We start from the raw sequence: 25,426 nt of genomic DNA, 5'->3' as shown, positions 1-25,426 counted from the left end.
GAAGACCCGCCCAGCACCTTGAGTCTCGTCACGCTGGTGACTCTGGCATACTGTCTCTTCTGTTGTTTTTACATGCGCGGCGGAGAGAGAGAGCGAGTGATAGAGGGGGCGGGAGTGGGCCTGTCCCAAAGAAGCAGCACGTCTCTCTTCGCCTCCTTCTCATCAATACCGATTAATTGTCTTATCATTAACACATCGGCTGCGCGGGGATAGCTGGCCAGGAGCTAGCTGGAGGCTAACGGTGGCTACACCATCAGAGCGTCAAATGAGGGCCGCCTTGTACGCCACCAGCACAGGTCTCTTCGCTTCTCTCAGAAGGCAATGCCAATGAATGTTAATTACTGTATAAGGTTTTATAATTAAAGATTTAAGTAAATACGTGTACTGCTATAGTCTTTGTCTCAAATATGTCAAGTATAAATACTGTTTACATATTTTAAACATGCTGGTACCGACAAACCCTGACACAAAAATTCCTGGTGGGGCGGCAAACCCTACGTCGCGGATCTTCCTCTTTCGCGGGGGGTCTCGGTCCCCATTAACCGTGATAAGTGAGGGATCACTATATATATATTTGAGCCAGAAAAGTCCTCGGATTTAGATTGCGGTGATGAAAAGTCAACTTTTAGATTCCCGGTGAGTGTGACACAGGACACAGACTTCATGTAACTGTGTTTCAAACATTACTTGCCTACGGATGTAAATCTGTATTGTCTTTTTTTTTTTTCCTCACTTGGTGACCCTAATAAGCTGTTGTAGAAAAGTTCTTCCCAAAAAAACAAAAAGAAAAAAGACTCCATTGCCAGGGATGCTTTGTAAATAAGACGTCTGTTTGCTTCATTTTTATCAGCTAGCGCCACACAAAACCCATGCAATCCTTTTGTGAATTTGGCCTATAATCTCTCCAGTGAGACATGACAGGAACACCTCACCAAGGAGGCATCCGGGAGGCATCCTGGTCATACTGTATCCCCGAGCCACCTCATCTGGCTACTCTCAATGCGAGGAGGAGTGGATGACAAGCTTCTTACCCGATCTCAAAGCAAGACAAAGTTACCCAAGTGTTGCTCAGCACTCACCTATTCTAGCGGTGCACCAAAGGGGACCAACAGTAGCCGACGAATGTAATTTTTCAGAACTCTCTGCCTCCTTCCTTTCTTCCTATCTTCCCCACTTCCCTACCTCTGAAACCAGTGGGTGACATTCGAAGGTATTGCTCTTATTACTTGTGGTGCAGCATTGAGTCCTGAAACCGTAGAGAAGGCACATCACGTCACCTCTTATTGCCTATCCGACGCGATTTGACACTTGAGTGCAGAAAGATACTCGGTACAAATTGATTTATATTGGAAACGAGTTGGATTATCTTACTCATTGAGAGATTTCTCCACTCGGTGATCGAAAAATGAGATTTTCAGGCTCAATACCAGGGTAAATGACTGATATGGATGAAGGTGAAAGGAGAAAGATGAAATAGAAAAACAATGCTGCAGAAAAAGAAAGGCGGGGCATGTTTCAGATGGCGATGGAGTGGAAATGAAATAAAGCAAAAAGGTAGATGGAGAAAGAGAGGGAGACGGATCAGTCGCACAGTGCCTTAAAAGGACAAAAATCTTTGCGCGCATGTGTCTATGATTTTGTGTGTGCTGTGTGTGCGTGTCTACCTATCTAAGGATCCATCTTTTCACAGACATACAAAATTCATTCTGTTTGTGTGTGTAGCTGTGTCATCGTCCTTTGTGCACTGCTTACGCTTGCCGTATGAAGGTTTTTGGAGCTCTTGGGCAGAGCAGAAGGGGTGCTTGTCTGTTTTTATGTTTGTGTAAATTGGGAGGGTGATAGTGAAGTCTAAGCTGAGATGGATGCAGAGATATTCTCCCCCGGCCCCCACCCCTTCCTACCAACTCATCACCCCTCCCTGCAATTACACAAGGAATACATGCGGATGCAGAACAAGAAAATAAACATCCTCTGCGAGTGTCCTGTTGCCATGTAATCTACCGTGCCTTCCTCCTTCCCCCACAATTTGAAAAGTCAAATTTTAACATTTTAAATGTTAAAATGTTTTTCCTCACAAGCTGTTCATCACATTATAGGCACACAAAATTCACAATAATCACTGCACTTTGTTTTTAACTACTTACAAATATATATATATATATATATATATATATATATATATAAAACATAAAACATTTCCATGTTTTTTTTTGTTTTTTTTTTATTGACGGTGTATAATATGTGAGTACTGTGTACATTCCGTCATGAAGGCTCTGATTGTTATTTAGAAAATGGATCGTCTTCTTAGTTCCCGCCCATTCTATCTCGTCACGAAACATCAAGGCCAAACACAAAATGACCTGCCAAGATTTTGGTACGAAATCATTCAAAAAGCTGTATTTCATTGTAATTGGGTTCCCAAGTGCCAATGTGAACCATGCTGCATGACAAATCAAGTAAAATAAACTGAGGCAGCAAACGTGGCAGAAATGCAAAGTAACTTTCGACATAACTCAATGTTCTACTTAGTACCGCGCCTTACTTTTTGCCCAAAATACAGCAAAAGGCTTCTGGACTCAGCAGACACACCCACCGTGTCTTTCGGTGTTTGTATTTAGCATTGTGACCACAGCGTTGTCTTTATTACGGTGATACAGGACTCTGTGATTGAACTGCAGTTTGAGGTTTTCAGATAAACATTAAATCTGTGGACTCAGTTGACACATGAGACTTATAAGTGCTTTTACTACGTTTAAGCTTGCAAGCAATATTATCCGAGAAGGGCACTTGTCATGAATCAGCCTGACGTGTAAACTTGAAGTCAACTTTCCTGCGCGTCAACTCATGCCTTTTTTATGATCCTGAATATTTTGGGGGCCATCTTTTTTTTTTTTCCTCCTGTCCCTCAGACTTTGCCACACACACTAACATAACACACTAACAATTACACAGCAGAGCAAAGCCCAGTGACAAAGACCAGTAAACCAAAACTATGCCAAAATAAATCAGCTAAGGTTAAACAAAGAACAGAGGCAAAGAAAGCAAAGGACGGAGAGAAGAAAGGGAGCCCCAAGAAATGTAACGTGTTTGGAAATTGAGCCCCTTTCTTGCATTAGGTCAACCCATGCAATTTGTAAAGGGACCCCAAAGCCAACATGCATGTGGTTCTTGTTTAAAAAACAAAACAAAAAAAGACGGATCTATAGATTGATGTAGAAATGCTGGGAGAGACAAATGGCAAGTTATGAGTGTGGAAAAGGGACGGGCCCCTGACCTCAAGAGAATCTCTCTCTCTTTCTCTCTCTCTCTCTCGCTCTCTCTCACTCTCTTTTTTTCTTGCATTCTGTCCCTTCCCTATCTTCTCAAAGCCCCCAATTACAGTAATGAGTAGTTGAGAGCGATGCAGAGGAGGCAGAGCAAGGTTGTGCGTGACTGGCAGGACAGATGCGGGAGGAGGAAGAAGGAAGGGGAAAATTCATCGCCGCTTCTCTATCTGCGTTGAATGTCACTCATCTCCCGCTCCTGAGCTGATTGGTCAGGAGAGATTAACAACTTGGACCAGATGTCACGACCTGGAGTGTGCACTGTTGACACACAGACTCTGGAAGAGCTGATGTGTGACCAAGTGGGTATGTGGATTAAAGTGAAAATGCCACCCCTGGCTGCTCTCATGCAAAGCACTTCCTTGCAGCAGTATTAAAAAGGTTTTGGTTTGGGTTTTTTTCTGATTCCCTGATTTACCGCTCTTGGCCCTTCGCACTGAAACAGTATAGTCCATTATATCTAGCCTTTAACAGAGTGAGAGGAGAACACCCTGAGGCCAAGAGAGAGATTTTATATCTTAAAGTGAATTAAACATACTGTATATGAATTTCACCCCCTGATGCACATATACTAAATAAGTAAAAGCATTGGCACTCAGCGCTTAATCATTCCCTAATTGGACTCGGTCTTTCTTTTGTACGGATGTCATCATTCGTATAGCAGACGACATGCACACATTTTCCACAGAGGTTTATGTGTCCATTTCGGGAGAAGTGATTCTGTCTGTTTGGACTCAATCTGCAGTGTTATTGCACCAGTTGATGGTTTCGGAGGTAAGTGAGCTGAGCTCCTTAATCCGCCATTAAAGCAGAATTCGAATGGTCACAGAAATTGGTCAGTGACGCTCACGCTGTCACGCTGTGTTTTTGTAAAAACTGAAAGCATCTGTTCTTTTGAGAAGCTCTGAGCAATATGTAAGAAGTTCATCAAAAGAAGAAAAAAAAAGGATAATGCTACTTATCATTGGAAGGTCATATTGTGTGTTGTGGAACTCCTTGCCACATCTTTGCTAAGATTATCAGGATTGCCTCTGTATTGCCACTCGGCTCTCCGTGCTATGGGAGCATTTTGGCGACCCGGTTAAGAGAAGACAAGAAAATCTTGTCATTGGCGAGACCCAGACTATTTGCCGTGAGTGTATTTGGACAAAGAAAAACTATTAAAATCTGAACCATCTTAAACGAAATGCACATTTTGAGAAATGCCGCTGCTATTAAGTATTATTAAAAATGTGATGACCAATTACGAGACAAAAATAGCGCCCACGTCAGAGCTGACAATTTCTCAACGTTTAAACATTTTTCTAAAATCAGATGACGAGAATGTCGGTCTTGTGCAAATCCAGTCAGTAAAAATCAGAACATCTCGCTTCCCCGTGCACTTTTTCTTCTCATGCTCTCATTCTGTCTTCCACCTGACGCTCTTCTGAACTGTCGATGCAACAGAGCACTGACTTCCATCGCTGAGTGTGTTTTTGTGTGTGTGTGCATGTGCTGTATTTATTTATTTTTTAAAAAAAAATTCTGTGAATTTTCTTTTAAAGTGGGCATCCTCTTCGATGAGGGCTTGTCAGCGCTGCTTGTGCGTTTGTCTTGAGTCTCGTGGCACAGTCCTACCCAGCGCCTCTCCCTCTTGTCTGTCTGTTTCTGCTTCCCATTCAACGTTTGTTACTACTTCAAAGGTCTCCTTAAAATAGTCCTTTAATCATAGTTTGGTGTGTGAGCGGCTGGGCGGTTGCGAGCTATAAGCAGAGGCTGTATATATTTATAGCAGACGGGGAGTTCTGCTGCAAGGCTCATGGAGGCAGATCACAAAGTTTAGGGTATGAAGTCGACCTTCTCAGACAACAATGAAGCAACGTGGATCCCCCTTGCTTCACTCCCCTCTCAGTCTCCACCTTCCCTGTTCACAATAATTTGTCTTTGCCTAAGGATGCAATATTTCCAGCTTTTGACCATTTCCCCATAACGTCAGACGATTAATTTCAATCCTTGAGGCAGCTTCTGGTTTCTGTTCATCTGAAAATGAGCTTTCACATCTTTTAAATCGAGCCTTTTCTGTTCAAGTGAAAGAAATAGTTCACAGCTGCTGCCTCAAAGGAAAATATGAGAGACTAGGGCCGGGCAAAATATGGCTGAAAAGTATCATCACGATATAAGCATTTCATATTGGGCGATATCAATAATTATTTAGGTAATTGTATTTAGAATATAATTTTTAACTTTTAGTACATGGTCAATGCACCTATGAAAAAGCCAAATACTCTGATCAATATAAAGATTGAATCAGCGCCTTTTTAAACCTACCGTAATATGCTTGGTAGGGCTGGGTGATATGGCTGAAAACTGTTTCACCATATAACTAATTTCATTTCATTACAATCAATCTTGATAATTCTACTGATGTTTTTATGCCTGTTGAAAACACTTACATTCATTAAAGCTAAAATGAAAAACAATTCACTTGATTAGCGGTCAAATGAAATAAGGGCATCTGAGCGCCAACCGGAGGAAAAATCCAATTCAAAATATCTGGCAGTTAAACTCATTTTCAGGGAATATACAATGTTGTTGTGCACATTGCCATGTAGTGTAATGTGCAACGTTTTTGATCACATCCATGCCGACACAAAAATGGGGCCCTGAAACTTTACTTGAACTTAAGCATAGCCACCATCATGGTCAAAACGATTTCATGAAAGAAGTGTCAATAATGAATACACAATTAAATGATTCACAAAGATGTAAATTAAATTTAGTATGAATGAATTTAAAAAGTGTCATTTTACTGAAATGCACCACATCTTTGGTGACCAGGATTATTCATCAAATCAAATGTCTTCTCAGAAAAGGAAATACATAATAATCAAATGATTAATGATGAGGATCATTGTAATTTGACATGGTTCTCTAAATGTTAAACCTGTGTAGATTTCTTTCCAGTTTCCAGCTCATTTAAAAATGAACATCCCTCCACACAGAGACACCAAGGAGGACTTGTAGTGCGTCACCTGTGATCGCGTCTCTTTACAAAATTGACCTCAACTCTCTATTATGCCTTTTATTTGTATTCCTCCATCTGTTTCACCCAGTACACATCCTTTTATCTTTGCAGTGTCTCATTTATGAATCCCTCTCTTGTGTAGTTCATACAGCTGGCTGTGTACTAGCATCAAATGCATCATTACACATACTGTAGATTAAACATTTTTGTAGCTTCAAAACAGAGACACTAGATGAATGCATCTCATATATACATTCATGTACAGTATATTTGCACGATTGAGAGCCACAAGAGGGCAGCCCGGTGGTTCACAGGTTAGGGCATCGGCCTCACAGTGCAGAGGTGCAGGGTTCAACTCCAGCTTTCCTCTGTGGAGTTTGCATGTTCTCCCAGTGTCTGAGTGGGTTTTCTCCGGGTACTCCAGTTTCCTCCCACATTCCAAAGACATGCGTGGCAGGCTGATTGAACACTCTAAATTGTCCCTAGGTGTGTGAGTGTGAGTGCGGATGCTTGTTCGTCTAACTGTGCCCTGCGATGGGCTGGCAACCAGTTCAGATTGTACCCCGCCTACTGCCCGAAGACAGCTGGCATTGCCTCCAGCACCCCCCGCGACCCTTCTGAGGATAAAGTGGATTGGAAAATGGATGGATGAATCTATGGATGGATGGATGGAGACCCATAGTTCTGAAATTTTCTTTTGCTCACCCACAAAATATAATTTTTCATGATCACGACAGTGTAGTGGTGGGTTTGTAGTACAACTAGTTATACATTTCCATAGTGACACTAAAACAGGCCACATTTTTGGGTGGCTCAAAGTAGTGACATGGTACTCCATAAATCTGCTATAGGGATGATGTGTGTCTGTGTATGTGCATGTGCGCGGTAATGCAGGCGCAGTTGTGTTCAGTCCTTCCCTGAGGATGCCGCCTGGTTCACTCTCGCTCAGTTGTTCGTTTATATGCTCTTACTCTTCAGGTAATTTGCTACTAATCACTTTTTCATAAAGCACTTTTACTCTACTGCAAATCTTCTGCTTCTAGTTATAATTTTACCTTGTCCATATTTTACTGCCACGTTTCCAAATACATACCATATTTTTCAGACTAAAAATCGGACTTTTTTTTTCATAGTTTTTGGATGATTGTACAACTTATACTCAGACGAGACCTGTATAGATAATATTAGTGCTCTGAGTGACACCCAAAATCCCAATTCACTAATCGTGTTGACTTTCTATGCATTACCGCCACCTTCTTTCTACTGGCGGTAATGCACCAAAAAAATAAAAAAATTGTCAAAGTAGTCATGCATTCCCGCCGGGGGGCCACCTTCTTTATAGCATGTTAACAAGGTGGGAGCAAAGCACAAAAAGTGTATGCCAACTGCTAGAAGAAAGTAGTAGAAGATATGGGAGCAGAAGAACAACAAGAAGATGAACTGTAGTCATGGCAACTATCATGTGATGTAACACTGCTGCCGCTGTTAGCATGTAGCGTCAGCCACAAAATGTTTTGATTATTTACAACACCAAAAGGCAGAATAATGAACCAAGATTTTACCGTTAGTCACAATGCAATGTGGGATTCTACCAACCAGTGACGTTGTGTCAAACATAAATAAAAGCAGAATACAATGCTTTGCGAATCGTGTTCAACCTATATTTAAAGTGATTACACTTCAAAGGCAAGTGATTGATACAATTCAATTTTATTTATATAGCACATTTCACAACAGCTGCAGCTGTAACAAGGCACTATACGTATAACATAAAATAACAACAACAAAAGAAAGTGAAAAACAGTAAATTAAAACACAAATCATTTGCATCTGTCTGTCTGTCTGTCTGTTGATATCTAATGATTATACAGTGTCTATACAATTAGCAGGTTGTTAAAAAAAGACAAGTTAATGCTTGTACAATTACATTAGACTAATATGGAACTCTTGAACCATTTTGGTTTGTGATATGGGCCCTTTGGAAAATTATTTGCTTGAAGAGCTCCTTTTCTGTACAAATATAAAAGTCAATTTAGTCTCAACTAGGCCACAGTGCCACATGCATACTTTGGCATGCCATAAATCACTCTACTTTCTCCTCCCTTGAGATTAGCGGCTTTTTTCCAAGAAATGAAAATTATGAATTTTGTTGAAAAGTAAATGTTGTCAATGTCATTCATTCTTTGGGATTGCATGATTTGCAGTAGGGACAAATACTTTGAAAATGACACTTTCACACTGTGACAAGAGCATGAGACATGATGAAAACTAAACACATGGGGTGTTCATGTAGCAACTTTTACTCCGGTTTAGCACCGGGGCTGCCCCCGTAGAGCGTTCACACGGACAAAGTTATACCGGTGTAGCCCCTGAAAACAGCTTCAACCTGATCCTGCTCAGGAGGTGGTTTAAAAATGTATTCCGGAGTAAATGCTAGTTTGCGGGGCAGCACCGATATAAAATGGGACGTGTGAACGCTACAGGGGTAGCTATGCGTGAGAAAAGTTGATTACCGGTACATACGGGTATTGCATAACTTGCATCCTGGGTATTTATTTTTGTATTTATATCTTTCCTGTATCTCTCTCATTCTTTTACGATGTCTGATAGACCAAAGCTTTGATTTGTCTGGAGAAATATACCATGGTTTTTCAGTATGTCACAAACAAGGCGGGGAAAAGGAAGTACAGTCATACCTCAGTTTTCGACCATAATCCGTTCCAGAAGGCTGTTCGAAAACCGATTTGTTCGAAAACCGAAACCACGCTCTTTTGAAAAAAAAATCTTTTTTGAACACGTCTGCTCACAATGGAACGCTACACGAGGAAGCGTCACTTCCTCGTCTACCCGAGGAAGCGTCATTTCCTCGTGTAAGGAAGGCGAGAGGAGTCAAGTGGCGCATTCAAGTGCGCTCAATTTGGTCGAGAACCAATTTTCGGTCGTAATCCGGGGCATAAAAAAAATCGAAATTTTTGGTCGAAAACCGATTTGGTCGAGAACAGAGACGTTCGAAAACCAAGGTTTGACTGTACACTTTACGCATGCGAATGTTTTATTATGTTATATGTCGTATTGCACGGCCGCAGAAACTGCCGTGTGCACGCAAGTGGGGTTGCACCGGGCTTAACACGCTTCTCTTTAGTAAGCAGCTTTATACGTGTGAACGCTCCACAAAATTTACACCAGTGTAAGATATAGCGCAACAAAATACATCGGTGCAGCACTGATGCAAATGTGTGCCGTGTGAACACCCCTATCCCCTCTGCTCGCTAAGGTACTGTATTTTATATGTGTATATACTGTGTGCGTTCTGATGTAGTTTGTCTGTATGGTAGGTCAGTGTTGACCAACCGAATGCATCAGAAAAATATGCCCGCACACCAACAAACAAAAACGTCACAAAATGTATTATACGAAAAAAAAAATGATGATCTTGTTTCAATTTACTCAAAAATGTACTTACTTGGAGTAAAAATTGAAACAGTTTAATTGGGCACAAAGCTGACATACTCTCAGGAAGCCATGACTTATTCTGTTGTATGAATGGCAAGAAACGGAAGCACATTTATTGTACCTTCTGCCGTCTAAGAGAAGAACATTTATTTGTTCTACCTATCAGGATATGTCACCGGCATAGATAGATGAACAAATATATACAGGAGTTGCATTTAATAATATTGAATAATAATCTAACTAAAATACAATGTTACAATTTCAAATAATTGTATTTCATAATTATCGGTCTAATCAAATGGAATTGTGAAAGTTCCTGTGGCACACTTGAGGATCTCTCATGATACACTTGTGTGCCCCACTACCAAGGTTGGGAATGACTGAACTCACTCATTGCATACACCATGTGCATTATAATCAATGTGGATGCATCATGAATTTTGTCGATGACTCTTAATCTTAATTCCCCTTTCAGGGACAGCGGTTACTACAGTGCACAGCCTAATGTGTTATCAGGTTACAGGTTATCATTATTGCTGCATGAAATGGTTAAGATTGTTTTGGAAATTATTATTTACAGAACAAGTGTGATGTTGAAAATTCAAATCAATGCTGTTGAAAGGTACCAACGTTTTGGTGTTAAAATCACACAAACATGTTATTTGACAACTTCTAGATGCTTTTCTCCTTTCTGTTGCTTTAAAGACTGGTGCTTTTTTTCTTTCAGACTCCATGAAAAGAAGGGCGTTTTTTGTGGGGGGGGTTTAAGTAATTTCATGTTGTTTGTTTGTGCAGCCTTGCTTACTGGGCACACCTTATCACACTTCTGACATCCAGATCTGAAACATATCAGATTTTTCCATAAAAATATCTGAACTAAGTTGCTGAAATAAACAAGACATCTCTCTCCCCTTGATGTGAGTTTTGTCTCCATTAACTGCAACCCCAATCAAACTTAACCGAAAAAGCTCCCCTTTTTTTCACCAAATTTAAAAAAAAAAAAATGATGATAGTAATTGACTATTTAATTTCTTTGCCTTTTCCAACCTGCCTGCTTTAATCAGACAGTTCTTTTCTTTTTTGATTGCATTTAAATTCTAAAGCCAAGCGTGTGACTGCAAAGATCTGCAACAAAGTATATTTTAACTCCGAAACTCTAAATTGCGGAGACAAGCCCAGGCACATATCTAAAATTGTATCCATCATTTGCACGCACGAAAAAGTTGTGGATTCAATTTTATAGATACTCGGTTAAAGACTCACAAAATATACGCTACAGTTTTGGGTGATGGCATGCACTGCAATTGACACATTTCAAATGTTTTAGCTTTCAGAAGTGTTGGGGGTTTTTTTTCAAAAATATTTTGGATGACATGACTTCGGAGGGGGCGGGAGGCTGTCTTTTCACCTTCCAGTTTTTGTGTATTTAATTAAGTACGTTATGCACGATAAATATCATTGCCTTGTGCAAATGTGATTGCCTGCTCCTGATTATGGTGTCAGTTTCCAAACTGAAAGTGAAGAAACACTGAATGTGTTTACTGAAAAGTGCGAGAACATTATTTTTTTTTTGTATTGATTAAATAAAAAGATCATGATGATTGCAGCGTAGGTTGAATGTAGGTGGAGGATGATATGGGCTAAAATTGAAAAGCAGAATTATTGTCCATCTGTGTGTTGCGTAAAAAGCAAGAAATGCATGTGCACTGGAGCGAGGTGGATAACATTAAGTTGGGGCTGTGTCGGGGGTGGGTGGATGCCAGGCTCAGTGGTGTGACTAAGCCGGGATATGGACACATTTTGAACAATTTAAGTGTGAGATGTTCTCTTCCATCCTGTCATCTGTGAAGGAATGTGGCAAGTAAAATGTTATTTTGGCTAATGTTAATACTTGTGTCTTCATCCAGATGTTTTGGACAGCATGGCCAGGTTCAGCATTCAGGGCGTCTTCAACTACAGCATGCTGACACTGTCGGACCATGAGAGAGTTTTGTACGTCGGAGCACGTGAGGCACTGTTTGCCTTGGACCCCAATGATATTAGCAGACAGCTCCGGCCACAGGTGACACACACACAGCAAGTACATCCAAAACAGACACACTTGTACTCCCGAAAAGCTTTGTTGTTGTTCTTGCAAGGTGACGTGGCCTCGTAGGAGTTTGGCCTCGTCTGGAGCATCCATCCAAGTGTAATATCAGCACTGTTGATCACAATTTTGAAGTCGCCCCCCTTCCATTTTTATTGTATTATTTCACTTTCTGAGACCAGTGTCCTGCGGATTATTGATTGAAACTACTGCGGATCGCTAAGATCAAAAGTCATGCTTGTTTTTGTCAGAATGCTACTGGTTACTATAATCAAACAATTTTTGTCACACTGGATGACAAAAGATCACAAGATTTACCCCTACGTCAATGATCTTGAAGTTGAGCCTCACACTGTCTTTTGGATGACAAAAGAACAACAATATAGTAGTGCTTAAGTTTAAAATGCTCCTTGTTTCCCCCACCGTGCTGTGTTCAGGAATGGAATTTCCTAAAAACAAACTTGGCATTGTTTTTCAAATTTTGCAAACCGAAATCAGCCGGTTTGGGATTTGGTTGATTATTGGGTTTGCATTGCAGCCCTTTTATGATCCTACACGATGTTTTGTATTGGCATTTGGCCGTGGTGTAATTTTCATGGCTGAAGCTAAGCAGAGTTCTTTGATTACGCCAATTGAAGTTGGCCCCCGCGGGAATGCCAACCTCCTTATGAAGAAATGCTTGGACTTTTGATCTACCAAATTGAACAAAACAACAAGTCTGGCAGCAAATGATGTACTGATTATTGTGATTGACCATTCCAACCAAGAGACGCTATCCTGGCAAAGCTCCACAAGGAGTTCAGGAATGTCCAATGAAACCAAGGGGAGGGGACACTCAGGCAATAAGTGAAGAAACCCTTCATAAATTGTTTAAAAAAAAACACATTTTTAATGTCACTGTTGCAAATGCCTTAAACATCCTAACAATTGATAAGGATAAGACATTTCTTTAAGATAAGTGTGAGGCTTGACTTCATGGGAAGTTTGGACCCATCGATCCTCAGCTGACGGCTGAGGAAGCCCAAACTGCTCAACGTCATGAGCAGCAAGAGCGACCAAGGAAGCGAGCAGCGGATGAAGCCAGTATATCCATGAGCAAAGTAGAATGTGAATAGCCCCCCCATCCGCCCTCACGCTCCATTTTTTTACGTCAGCCTGAATCAGCCGAGTCGGCCGATCATCACTTGCTGTCAGTGGCTGTGAAGTGACTCAAACGTGCAATACGATAATTTGCCTTGGAGAGGCGCTAGACTTTGGAAAAGGAGGAGACGAAAATACTCTTTGGTCCACAGGGGAATGTGCGCACTGACACATTTGTCAGCGCCACACCTGGATGTCAAGTTCGCTCCACACAGAGTGCCTTCTTTTCATGAAGGTGCGCAAGTGACACACTTAAGTCAATCGGCGAATCTGTGCAGCCACAAAAAGTGTGCAGCAGCACACCTCTTCTGATTTGAGCACACCAGAGATTATGCAGCATAATAATTTCTAACTCAAAAATTATGCTGAGTTAGTATGCTGTTCTCAAAAAGTATGCTGTTGTGCTTGAAGGCTTGTTTTAAATGTGCCTCAGTTTAAAAAACCGTTTTTAACCCTTTCAGGGACAGCGGTTACAACAGTGGACATCATGAAAGGGTTAAGATATGTGCATGAATTATGCCCAATGTACATTCAACTTGTTACTGAGCCCGACTCATTTTGAATACAAATAACTCAATAGGTTCAATTCAATTTCTTTGAACGCTTTTCAATGAAAATGAAAGTGGAAAATAGTGCAATAATAATCTACATGAGTCATGCAAACTTGTTTGGCCTTTTATGAGTCATACCTGTTATTTTTTGAAAGCTTAGTTTTGCAGATGAGACACAAACTGTCAATTATTTACAATCTTTCTTCGAACATGTTATGGTACCCTCCCTGGGGGTGTATGTCATTTTTACAGGTTATTGTTTCATTTTAAATATATTTAGCTTTCTTAGCTTAACTTAAGCCTCGTTTAAAGAAATAGTGTCAGCACGCAGCCAAATATTAAACTTGCAATATATGCTACTTTGGGCTGAAAAACAGACTAGTAATGCATATTGCTCACGCTTTGGGTCGGGTCCTCATGCGCTTATCCCGTCCCCTTGTCTTGGCCAGATTTTAATATCTGGATCTCGTTTTGCTGAAATGCACTCTGTGGGAATTGTGTTTGCCTCATCCACGGCCGCTCATATATTCAGAGATGATGAAGCCTGAGAGACCCAATCTGGTTTGGCATTGCGTCGTCAATAATTGACCTGCATTGTGATCAATACAATTACAGCAGGTGAGTGAAGGCATAGTGAGCCTGCAGCAGTTAAGGGATTATTATCTGATTTACCGTAATGAGAAGTTATTACATGCTCATAGTGAGATGTGCCCACAAACCGAGGCACATCATGCAAGCACAGGCTGTTGTGGTTTATGAGTCTTGCGGTGAAGATAAGACCACCTGTTAACATTCCCCCCAGTGTGGAACGTCGAGGAAAGATGCCAGCACTCCGAAGTTTTACCCTCCACCGCCATCTGCTTATCACTCTGAATTTGAGACATTGTTTTGCAGTTTTAAACATCCCTTCGTGGACTTCGGTTAGTCAGTCGTCTTCTTCAGTTGATTGAGTTCAATTATTGATGGTGCTCATGAGTGCCTTGTTGTTTTGTTCTCTGCTGCTGTCGCTATAGTTTTGACCAAACAGCCATAATAAAGCTTTGCATTTCCATGTTCCTGGGTGGGGTGGGGTGTGGTGTGGTGTGGTGTGGGGGCTTGACTTCCAGATAGAGATCATTTGCATAGCGTATAAATAAAAAAACAATTCACAAAATAACAATGCTAAATCTCACCTCTCATTAAATTTAATTGATAATGTTTGAACAGTTTTTTTTTAAGTCAGTGATTAATTTGACTTCATTCTTTTCAAGTTCATCTGTTCTTGACTTTCAATAATTACTCACACATGCTAGGTTTGCTCGTAAAAAAGTGCAGTGTTTAATGCTTATTGCCTTGCTCCATTTCTATCATTATTTGTAAAAGCTAGTAATCCAGCTTCATTGTTGTCAATGGCTTTTAACTGCAAGACATAATTGGTTTTTGGAAGAGTCAACGCATGCTGAACTGAAAACTGAGCACAAAACGGAAAAACAAATTCATAGATTTTCTCAACCATTCCACCGCCTATATATATATATATATATATATATATATATAAACGCATACAATATGATGACCGCCCGATGCTCAGTCCCAGATTATGTCCTTGACAGAATTTTGAACACATGTAAATTCAGATCAATTGCTCTGGGAGCGAATTTCTATGCCTTATGGAAGAGCATACATTGTACTATATCTCAGTGACATTGTGCGGTTTCTTTGACTTGCATGCAGATTGACTGGCCAGCTCCAATGGACAAGAAGAGGGAGTGTGTCGTCAAGGGAAAGAGCAATCAAGTAGGTTTACATCCACAAACACACACACACACACACACACACACACACACACACACACACACACACACACACACACACACATACACTATATATGTGGGGCACAATGTATATGTTCATTCATCATTTTCATTTGAAAACTGCCCATCGTACCTATAATAAAATCAGGTCAGACACACCAATAAGAGTGAACAATTCCTCCTGAATTCTGAATGCACTGAGGTAATCATCAAAACGCATTGGAATAACATTGTGGTGAATTTTGTCCTAAATCCGAATATTGACAGCATGGAAAGGTCGTCAGTGATGTACTTCCAATCAAGTATTGGCCAAATCGGTTGTCATTTTGATGTTAAGCGGGTATCTGCTGAATGTACCAAAATGATGTAACTTGTAATCAAAGTATCTTGTAAAATCAAGTAATCAAGAAAGTCACTTAATGATTTTTCAAATTAAGTAATCAGTAAAGAAATGAAGTTACCCTTTCATGGTGGCTGTGGCGGCACTAATTGTCTGACTGTAAGAATCCACTGCAACTGTATGAACTTGTCATCCTGACAAGCAATGTCGTGCTTGGGTGAGTTCTGCCTGAATGGCACAGCCGAATAAATGCCAGAATAGTGGCTCGACCATTTTGCTCCTCGTGTCTAATTTGCCACAAAGGCAATGTGAGCAAGTCAGTTCAAACTATTTTTCCTCTGTCCCTCAGACCGAGTGCTTCAACTACATCCGCTTCCTGCAGAACTATAACCACACACACCTGTACACGTGTGGTACCTACGCCTTTCAACCCAAATGCACCTTGGTGGTAAGAAGCTCCTGTAAATCCCAAGATAGAGAATAATACCTGACATCACTTCAGTTTTACTGTAGAATGCATCATGCTGCTGTGTAAATAAATGTACTTATCTTCACCGTGTCCTAGTTGACTGCATGTTTCCGGATGTGTGAACACGAGATTGGAAAACATGCTATGTAGCCTTGTGTCATACATATTGTCATAAAACATGAATGAACCACCCACTTTCGACCGGATGTGTATGTGTATATGTGCAGAATGCAGATTATTTCAGTCTCAGCGGTGCTGTCCTGGATGACGGGAAGGGCAAATGTCCTTATGACCCTGCCAAGGGCCACACTGGCCTTATAGTAGGTGAGTCATTGATGAGTGCATGTATATGTGCGTACGCGCTTCCATTTCAGCTGCACTATGAGTTGAGGAACAACATGATTTACAGCGATAGCAGAGGCCCAAAACATACATCAAATCTCGACAAAGTACTCCTGCACACTTTCCACTTTGGTTTGTTGCCATGTACTGTAGTTGCACAGAGGGTCCAGAAGTCCACTGTAACTTTGCATGCAGCATTCAATTCAGAGTGCATGGTTTAACTGAACCCATAGGAACCCACTCTTCATTTTTGTTCCTCCAATGGACTGTTTACCTACGATATTTTAATTTGAGTTTGATTTCAACGAATACTTTTTTGTTGGTTCAGACAAGGAGCTCTACTCTGCCACGCTCAACAACTTCTTGGGAACTGAGCCAGTCATACAAAGGAACTTGGGCCAACAGCACTATAGTATGAAGAGTGAATACTTGCCGGCATGGCTCAATGGTAAGTGTCTTAGGAGAAAAACATTGCAAATACAAATAGTATTGCACGTATGACATATTAGAAGTAAAATACAGTCAACCCTCGGTTTTCGTCCATAATCCGTTGCAGAAGGCTGTTCGAAAACCGAAATTGTTTTTAAAATAAAAATGTTTACTGAACACGTCTGCTCACAATGGAAAGCAATACGAGGAAGCGTCACTTCCTCGTGTAAGGAAGGCGAGAGGAGTCAAATGGTGCATTCAAGTGCGCTCAGTTTGTTCGAGAACCGAAATTTGTTCGTCATCCGAGGCATAAAAAAAACTTGAAATTTTTGGTCGCAAACCGAATTGGTCGAGAACCGAGACGTTCGAAAACCGAGGTTTGACTGTATTTGCAAAGTTGTTATGCAGATTATGAGAGCAGAAATTAAGGTTCATTAAATATTTCTGGATAAAAGCATTGCATTAGCAACAGTGAAATAAGTGCCTTAACTACAACAGGATAATAAAAATAGGCAGAGTAAACATAACCTTTAAATTGGCATTTCCCACCCGAAAGAGATTATCCAGCAAGGATGCTCAATTTATGTATTTTTCTTGATAACGAAAATTATATTAGCTTATATTTTTAATTGTATCACGATGTTATGGAGAAATCAGTAAGTAGTTCACGACTCTCCAAACGTCCCTTTCTAGTTAGCTATGCCCACCCCCTGCTTCCCAGCGGAGGAACCGGACACGATTTGTTCATTCAAAATCATTGTACATACATTGCTAATAATTTCCTAAAACGGTGATGATCATCACCAAAATGTATGTAGGCATCCTTACTTATTCCCACTTCAACCTCTGATAATATCACAAGGATTCAATTTGCCATGGCTTTTTTTTTTTTTTTTTACAAGAGATTGAGGAAAATAGCATTTTACACGCATTTTCTCTCATGCCACATTTGCTTTCGTTGACAAGTCCCCAAGATATAAGCATGTGTTCCGACAGGCTTTTCGTCAACTCCGTTGTTTATTGGTTATTATATATTACATTTAAATCTTTAAGGGTTAGCTTGACTTAGTTTTTTTTTTCATTCAAAGTCCACCTCCAGTGGTACGCTCTTCACCGCCAGTCCAAAAATGCGGCGCTCTAAATGGCCACACTCAACTGCAGGGTCGGCCTCTTGTCTGGAAGTCTGGTGCTCCGAGTTTTTCAAAATCTGTCCATCCATGCAGCGTAAATCCTCACTCGGATCACACGCAGGCACGCTGGATTTTTCACAGTCCAAGTTTGAAACTTTACCCAGGCCAAGGCTTGACGCATCGCTGTATATCCAAAATTGACGCTTTCCAACTGGCCACTTTAGCTCCGTGACACAGAGCTGCTTCTCTGCCCGGACAGAATTAGCGGTCGGCCTGCTGCAGCTGCAGGAATGGCAAGCGACCACAATCCAATGGAGCTCCTCAGCTGTCTGAGAAGCAGGCGTCCGTGACACGGAGGTCTGGAGGGAGGACGACCACGACGTGGCGCCCCTCTTGTAGGTTGAAGAGGACAAGAGCATGAATGTGCATATGAAATTTGGTGGCAAATAGGCGGCTTCCACAGATATTTCGCGATGCTAAAGATTTGTTCCACTCAAGAGGCAGGCAGCCATTAGCCTCCCCACAGCTAACGGGATAACACCACTACCGCTCTCAGGGCACCCACTGATCCACCCAAGGATAGCAAACAAAATTATCTTCTTTCTGGTATAAGATAATTTCATATTGCTAGACTTGGTTGTATCGGTCGCCAAAAGCTAATTGTTGACATTCAGCGTCGCTAAATATCTGAAAACACACCACCAAAATTCATATGCACATTCCTTCCCTTGTCTACTGCAACCGGTAAAAAAAACAATCGGCACGTATTACTCAAGACTTACTTTATTTGTTGCAGTTTCAGAAAATGTTTCAGCTCTTTTTCTCCAGTTGGTCCTCGTTAGAGCAGCAATTTTCTTAAACGTCGTCATTTCACAAATGTATTTTTCAGCAGGATAAGCGTAATTCACTGCTGTGACACGTGAATGAATTACGGTGACCACATAAAATAAATTAAATAGCCAATAGCGCCAGTTTGGACAGATTTTAATTAAAGGAAAAAAAGCCAGAAACAAAAGACAGGGACAGATTTTAATTAAAGGAAAAAAAGCCAGAAACGTCAAAGAACAAAAGACAAAACGAATGAGTTCAGGAAATACAGCACAGCTCACCATTTCATTTTGTTATCTTTTGAAGGAAAGAAATGAGACATGTAAGAAATGAAGGGAGAAGACAATGAAGTCACAGCAAGTGGAATTGGTAATGAAAGGGCAGACATTACGGTTGGCTAAGAGCCAATAGACGGAGAGTTAAAGAGAATTCGTGAGCGAGGAAATGTACAGATGAGAACGAGTGTAAAAGTATTACCGGTACATTAGCTAAAGTTTAGGCCATTTCTTTTGTGTCCCATTGTGGCTTAATGTACTGCTTTAGAGGTAGACAGTATCTGTTGAAAATAATGCAATCAGCACTGTGGCCAGGTAATGGCGTGTAATAAAATGTCAAGATCATTCACAACATGAAAAGAATTACATCCAAGTATGCAAAAAATGTGAGACTCATTGCATTGCTGTCAATTAAGAAGCAATGGGGAAGTAACAAAAGGTTACAGATAGATTGTCGATCTGTCTTGTAATACTGGTGTTGCTTTGTGTGTGTGTGTGCGTGTGTGTGTGTGTGTGTGTGTGTGTGTGTGTGTGTGTGTGTGTGTGTGTGTGTGTGTGTGTGTAGAACCAGACTTTGTGGGTTCAGCCTTAGTTCGAGAGAGCAGCGGCAGTAAGGAGGGTGACGACGACAAAATCTATTTCTTCTTTGGTGAGCGAGCATTGGAGCTGGACTGCGACATTGAGCTCAATGTGGCGAGAGTGGCTCGCGTCTGCAAGGTAACCTTCAACCCACGGAAAAGATGAAGCCAAATCTCATGGTTTTTCAGTTTGTTTTGTTTGGTTAGGACAGGTTTGTCAACCACATTGTGGCTGGGGGACCACATACAGGCTAAAGGTCATTCCATGCTAAATCACCCCCCAAATCTGAAAAATGCAAACAAGCGGATTATGAGTTGAATGAATCGACTTGGTGATAGTGATGGAACAACACCAAATGTCAATTTTTTGGTAAATCAGAGCAGGGGTTTGGGAGTTACGGCCCACTAAATTTTAATTATCCGCCTGCTTAGTTTGGCAAAAAGGGTTGAAGCCGCCGACCTTTCTCAACCCTTGTATCTCAACTGGGTGGATAACACAATAATAGAAAAAGTGACACAATAAAATGATATCTATCATCTTCGCGATATACTGCTCTGTATATCATCACATCGCCCAACTCGAGGCTAGACTACTGTAATCTTTCAGCCCGCACAAGTGAATCAATATCAAGCGTCACTTCTCGAGTTGCAGACAGTTTTGGAATGTCATATACCGCCCAGTTTTATTTTATTGATGGTGATTACAGATGAAAACATGTTCTTGTTCAAACAGCCGGTAGCATCTAGTCTTACTCTCAAGTTTGTCGAAAGCAGAGGTCTCAAGGGGCAAATTTCAGCATACCAGGTAAATTCATCCAAGTATCACAAGTAGGCTCTTGTAACCCTGTTTGACGGGCCGGATTGACCCCCTGGTTGCAGCCCATGGTCCATATGTTCGTTAGCACAGTCCTCCGCCTCAAAGTGTTCCAAATAAGTACACAAAGACCAGAGTGGCTTGTAGGTACGTACTTAGGAAGACCCTTACGGAACCTTCCAGACCAGGAAGCACTTTTGTGTGTGAACAAGGGGATTACATAAACTACGTGGGTACAGAGGAAAGTTGCGGGATTGGGTCCTGCGGTCTGAAAGCCCCTTTTGACTAGCCACAAAGCTTCTGGGAGAATGTCATTTGGCCTGATTTGACAAAATGCGAGACTTTTTGCAATTTGATTAATGTGAAAGATAACGAAAGAAAACAGCATTCTACCAACTGTGCTTCTTCCGTAATATTCTTTCCTCTATGTTTTGGGGATGTTTTTTCTGCATTTTGGTGTCTTGAAATGAAGTGAGGACATAAAAGCTCAAGAATGTCAAGGCATTCTATGAATTAGTGTCGGACTGATGACATATACAATGATACATTAATATTTTCAAGGACTTGGCTTTGTGCACTGTGTGTTTGCTGTGCGTAACTATGCTGGGACAGAAGTGAGCCTTCCCCAAATGGTTGATGAATGGCTTTGTCGCGATACTTTGTTCTATGTAGTACAGCCAGATTTATTTTCCTGCAGTGGTGAACTGGCCCTTGTTATTAGTCAAAAAGACAGAAGTTCTTGTTTGTTTGAGTTGAATCGCCTTTAACTGAAGCATTTTGCATGCAACCATATCATCTCAAATGTTTCAAGTGGGCCAAATACAGCTGACAAATGTTTCCCGATTGTTTGTGTATCGCCCCAACCCCGGGGATGATTTGAAAAGTATTATAATAATAATAATAATAATAATGCTTTCAATGAATCATAGGGTTTGATGCCTGCCTTTGGCATATTTATGAATGATTGTCTGTCTGTGCCCCGGTCAAATTGACCAAAATAGCATTCGACTACCAGCCCCAGTATTCAGTCGAGGTCCGAACAGGCATAAGTTTCAACTGATTTTCTATCACCAACTTGTCTGGGCGTATCTGCAAGGGCACACCCTTGGCGCATCGCAACTTTCAGTTTAGCGATCTGCCAAATTGGCAAACACGTGCAGTGAGGCTTACGCCTGCATGAAAATCAGGATACGGCAGCATTCGCACATGCACCGTCGATGAAAATTGAGCTCTAATTGTTAACAGGGTGAAGATGTGTGTCATAATGCCCTTTAATGTCTGTCCATGAAGAACAATAAACCTCTTTGAATGAAATTAGAAACAGATGCCCACACTTGATAAGCACTGGAGCAATGAATAATTCAATCCATCCTGCTGATATTGGTTTTGCACCAGTGTGTTATGTCTCATTCCAACGGCTATATTATCACCATTGAGATGTTCTTTATCTTTTCCCTTGAGCACACACTATCACCGAGGACAATGAGAATGACATTCTTTGGCACAATGGCTTTTCTGTGGGTGTTATATCAAAATTGGTATGCTGTGTTCAGGGTAACCGAATAGTGAATCATTATTTTCCTGACACTGATGTCTTTAGCTGATGATCAAAGCAGTTGATATGACTCCTCATCAGCATGTGCAATATTCAAGTGCTGCCGATGCTCAGAAAATGCTCGTGAATGGTTATTTCAGCATGTGCAATATTCAAGTGCTGCCGATGCTCAAAAAATGGTTATTTGTCGAAATGTGCACTGACGACTTCAAACTTGGAAGGGCTCTCATATGACCTGGCATGTCTCCTCTTCAGGGTGATCTTGGTGGCAGCCGGACCCTGCAGAAAAAATGGACCACCTTCCAAAAGGCTCGGCTGGACTGTTCCCTCCCCGAGCGTCATGTGTCCTTCAACAACCTCCGGGCTGTCTTCACACTACCGGGGCAGGACTGGAGGGGGACTACCTTCTTCGGCATTTTTCACGCTCAATGGTGATTCTTAACACACCAGTGGTGAAAATGACCACCCAAAAAAAAAAAAATCATAACCAGTTTGGAATATTATGATGCCAATCGGCTGGTGCATGATAACAAACAGTACTATTATTTAATTCTGATACAAGGCAAGACAATACATGGCTCCAATAAATTATTCAAAATATGTGGTATTTATGCCATAATTTTGAATTTCATTCACTGATCAAATCAACCAACCAAAAATCAAAGCGGGCAACAGGCATTGGTTGTCATACTTTTACAATGATCATAAAGAAAGACCAATAAATGTTGTTTCTGCTTGCCAGTAATTAGGGCATCCGACCCATCTTAATCTTGATCTAAACGCAGTGGATCGATAAACTGATTGACGGATGGATGGATGCATACTTGGATAAATGAGAGACAGACAGACAGACAGACAGAGTGTACTATCATTAAAGAAGCGCAAATGTCAATTTTGGGCCATTCTAAGTTCGACAACAAAGGAAACACGAGCAAGGGCAGGAGGTTTTCTTTTTGGAAATTGAGACATTCCCCGTCTAGAGGCATTGTTCTTCAAACTGGAGACTTTTGTATTCCTTGTTGAGATATCACGTAACCAGCTTTGAACTTAAAGCTTTGGTTCTCCATTCAGTGAAATGAATCCCAATCCTTTTTTTCTCCTTCTGATTTGCTGGGGATTCCTTCAAGCCCCCAAGCTTTTGAAAGAAGATAACACGAAGATAATTTGACACTATTCAAACAATGACTTACACTTTTAGTCATTATCTGAACTAATCTGCTATCTTTTTGACATGCTAAAATACCAGTGCTGTGTTAAGATTAAATTCATCCTATTAAACCAAGGACCTGTGCTTTGGCAATCACAAAGGCATGTACCTCACAGTGCAAGGCCGAAAGATCCAGAGTCCATTTTGAAGTCACTTAGTTTACTGTCAAACACGGTTACTTATTCGATCAAGGGATAACTGTCACACCCGCAATGAATAAATGTCCATCTATGGACTTTTTAAATAAAGTGTACGTTGTCACATTTGTTTACGGTTTAAAGAAGACAATTAAGGCATATTTTATAGTTAACACTTGTCAATCTATATTGATAACACTTATCTTTATTCCTGAACAATGACAGTTTATTTTACTCTCCCTTTGCTATTTTTCTGTGTGGTATAACTCCCACTCTTCTTTTGCCGTGCTGGGTGTGCTGCAGCACAGACGCTTCTCGCAAGCAAAACGTCACCTCTCACCATGGGATGACAGCTAATCCGTCTCTCTCCTTTTATGCCACCGCACATCAGTAACTTCTTCCCTTCCCTGCAATGTTTCAGGGGTGACGTGGACGTGTCGGCGGTATGTCAGTACCAGATCAGTGATGTGAAGAAGGTGTTTGAAGGCTCCTACAAGGAATACAGGGAGGCATCCCAAAGGTGGGGGCGCTATACTGGACCTGTTCCCAACCCACGGCCTGGATCGGTAAGAAACATTGAAGGAAGGAAAGATGGTTATACTCTTGTGGTGTGATGGAATTATGTTGGAAAACAGAGGTGACAAGATAAGAAAAGCTGTGAGTGTAATGATCCAGGATGACAGGGAAAATACACAGAAAGCGGTCTAATGGCAGGGCGTGGGTGTAGATAACAAAAAACGATTGGAAAAACAAAAACAGGATGCTTAAAGGTTTTCTCCCTTTCTGTTTTCTTCTTGTCCCTTTCACAATGAACTCATCTTTCTCTTCCCCTCTTAAATCTCTCTTCTGCCTTGCATCCATTCCTCTCCTCCCGTGTCTTTTGCTCCCCCCCATCTGTACTGCAGTGTATAACGAACTCAGACAGGGAAAGCGGCTACAACAGCTCTCTGCAGCTACCTGATGCAACGCTCAACTTTGCCAAAAAGCACCCGCTGATGGAGAACAAAGTACTTGCTCGCCCCCTGCTTCTCACCAAGGGTGTGAACTTCACAAGGCTGGTTGTGGATCGGGTTATTGGTCTAGACCAAAGAGCCTACAACGTTCTCTTCCTTGGCACAGGTAAAAACTACATCATTTCTAGTTTCCCCCGAGAACTGTAATTTGTGCGATATTTGGCATTTTTCTCTTGGTTAGCATTGGTGGTGTACTGTCCTGGACTGGTGGAGTGGCTTTAGATTCACTTCAGTACTCTTGAGTGCTCAGCTAATCAGGGCTCCAGACTGCCCCTAGATGGTCACATTTTGCCCCCAAAATTCAAGACAGTGCAACTCAATTTTTCATCTACTCCTGGGTGCGACAAGTAAATTTACCTTTTTTTTTTCTTCCCTTTACTAACATCATTTAAAAAAATGTTTGCTTCTTCTTCGTTTGTGATTGTCAAGACTGTTGACATCGTGGCGAACAGAAGATCTAGTTGATAAAGAGGCACTGTTTTGTCACTCATTTGGAAGAAGTTTGGGTTTGCGACGTCAGACAGTGAGATTCAAACAGCCGGCTGCAAATTATTGAAACCAAAGCGAGAACCACAACCAAATTATTTCAGCATGCAGACACTCGGCAGCAAATGTTGCTCTGTGTGCGACACAAGAGCGGAAAAAAGTCATCCTCTAAGAAACAGACAATATTAGCGGAATTTTTTGACAGTGTTTTCATGTGACAAAATGTTCAGTAATGAAATGAGTCGATGACTCTGGACATTGTCAATCAAGTTGCCAGTGTATTGTGCTGACACTGACCTATTTAATTGGTAGGTTTGTCTGAAACTACATACGGTATAATCTGTCCTATTGTTTATTCATATGAATACAGGGTAACACATTCACACTTATTATTAATAGTACAGTGTGTGTGTGCGTGCGTGTCTGACCTATTTAATTGGTAGGTTTGTCTGAAACTACATACGGTATAATCT

General features: G+C 41.1%; 1 protein-coding gene across 4 annotated transcripts in view; it reads left to right on the top strand.

Annotated features, from left to right (window-relative positions):
- The window catches only part of sema4c (sema domain, immunoglobulin domain (Ig), transmembrane domain (TM) and short cytoplasmic domain, (semaphorin) 4C), a 103,338-nt gene that overhangs the window by 67,527 nt on the left and 10,385 nt on the right, over positions 1-25,426 (top strand). For all 4 annotated transcript variants that reach the window (XM_019885199.1, XM_019885197.1, XM_019885196.1 and 1 more), the window contains 9 exons: positions 11,688-11,842; positions 15,271-15,333; positions 16,040-16,138; positions 16,387-16,483; positions 16,830-16,949; positions 19,729-19,880; positions 22,366-22,541; positions 23,876-24,020; positions 24,360-24,573. In XM_019885199.1, the coding sequence (XP_019740758.1) occupies positions 11,688-11,842; positions 15,271-15,333; positions 16,040-16,138; positions 16,387-16,483; positions 16,830-16,949; positions 19,729-19,880; positions 22,366-22,541; positions 23,876-24,020; positions 24,360-24,573 (1,221 nt within the window). The remainder of the gene's footprint in view (positions 1-11,687; positions 11,843-15,270; positions 15,334-16,039; positions 16,139-16,386; positions 16,484-16,829; positions 16,950-19,728; positions 19,881-22,365; positions 22,542-23,875; positions 24,021-24,359; positions 24,574-25,426) is intronic.

This window comes from Hippocampus comes, unplaced genomic scaffold (assembly GCF_001891065.2).
Source record: "Hippocampus comes isolate QL1 unplaced genomic scaffold, H_comes_QL1_v1.1 scaffold45, whole genome shotgun sequence".
In the NCBI taxonomy this organism is placed as follows: domain Eukaryota; kingdom Metazoa; phylum Chordata; class Actinopteri; order Syngnathiformes; family Syngnathidae; genus Hippocampus; species Hippocampus comes.
The sequence above is the reverse complement of the archived record's forward strand: the minus strand, read 5'-3'. Positions and strand labels throughout refer to the sequence as shown.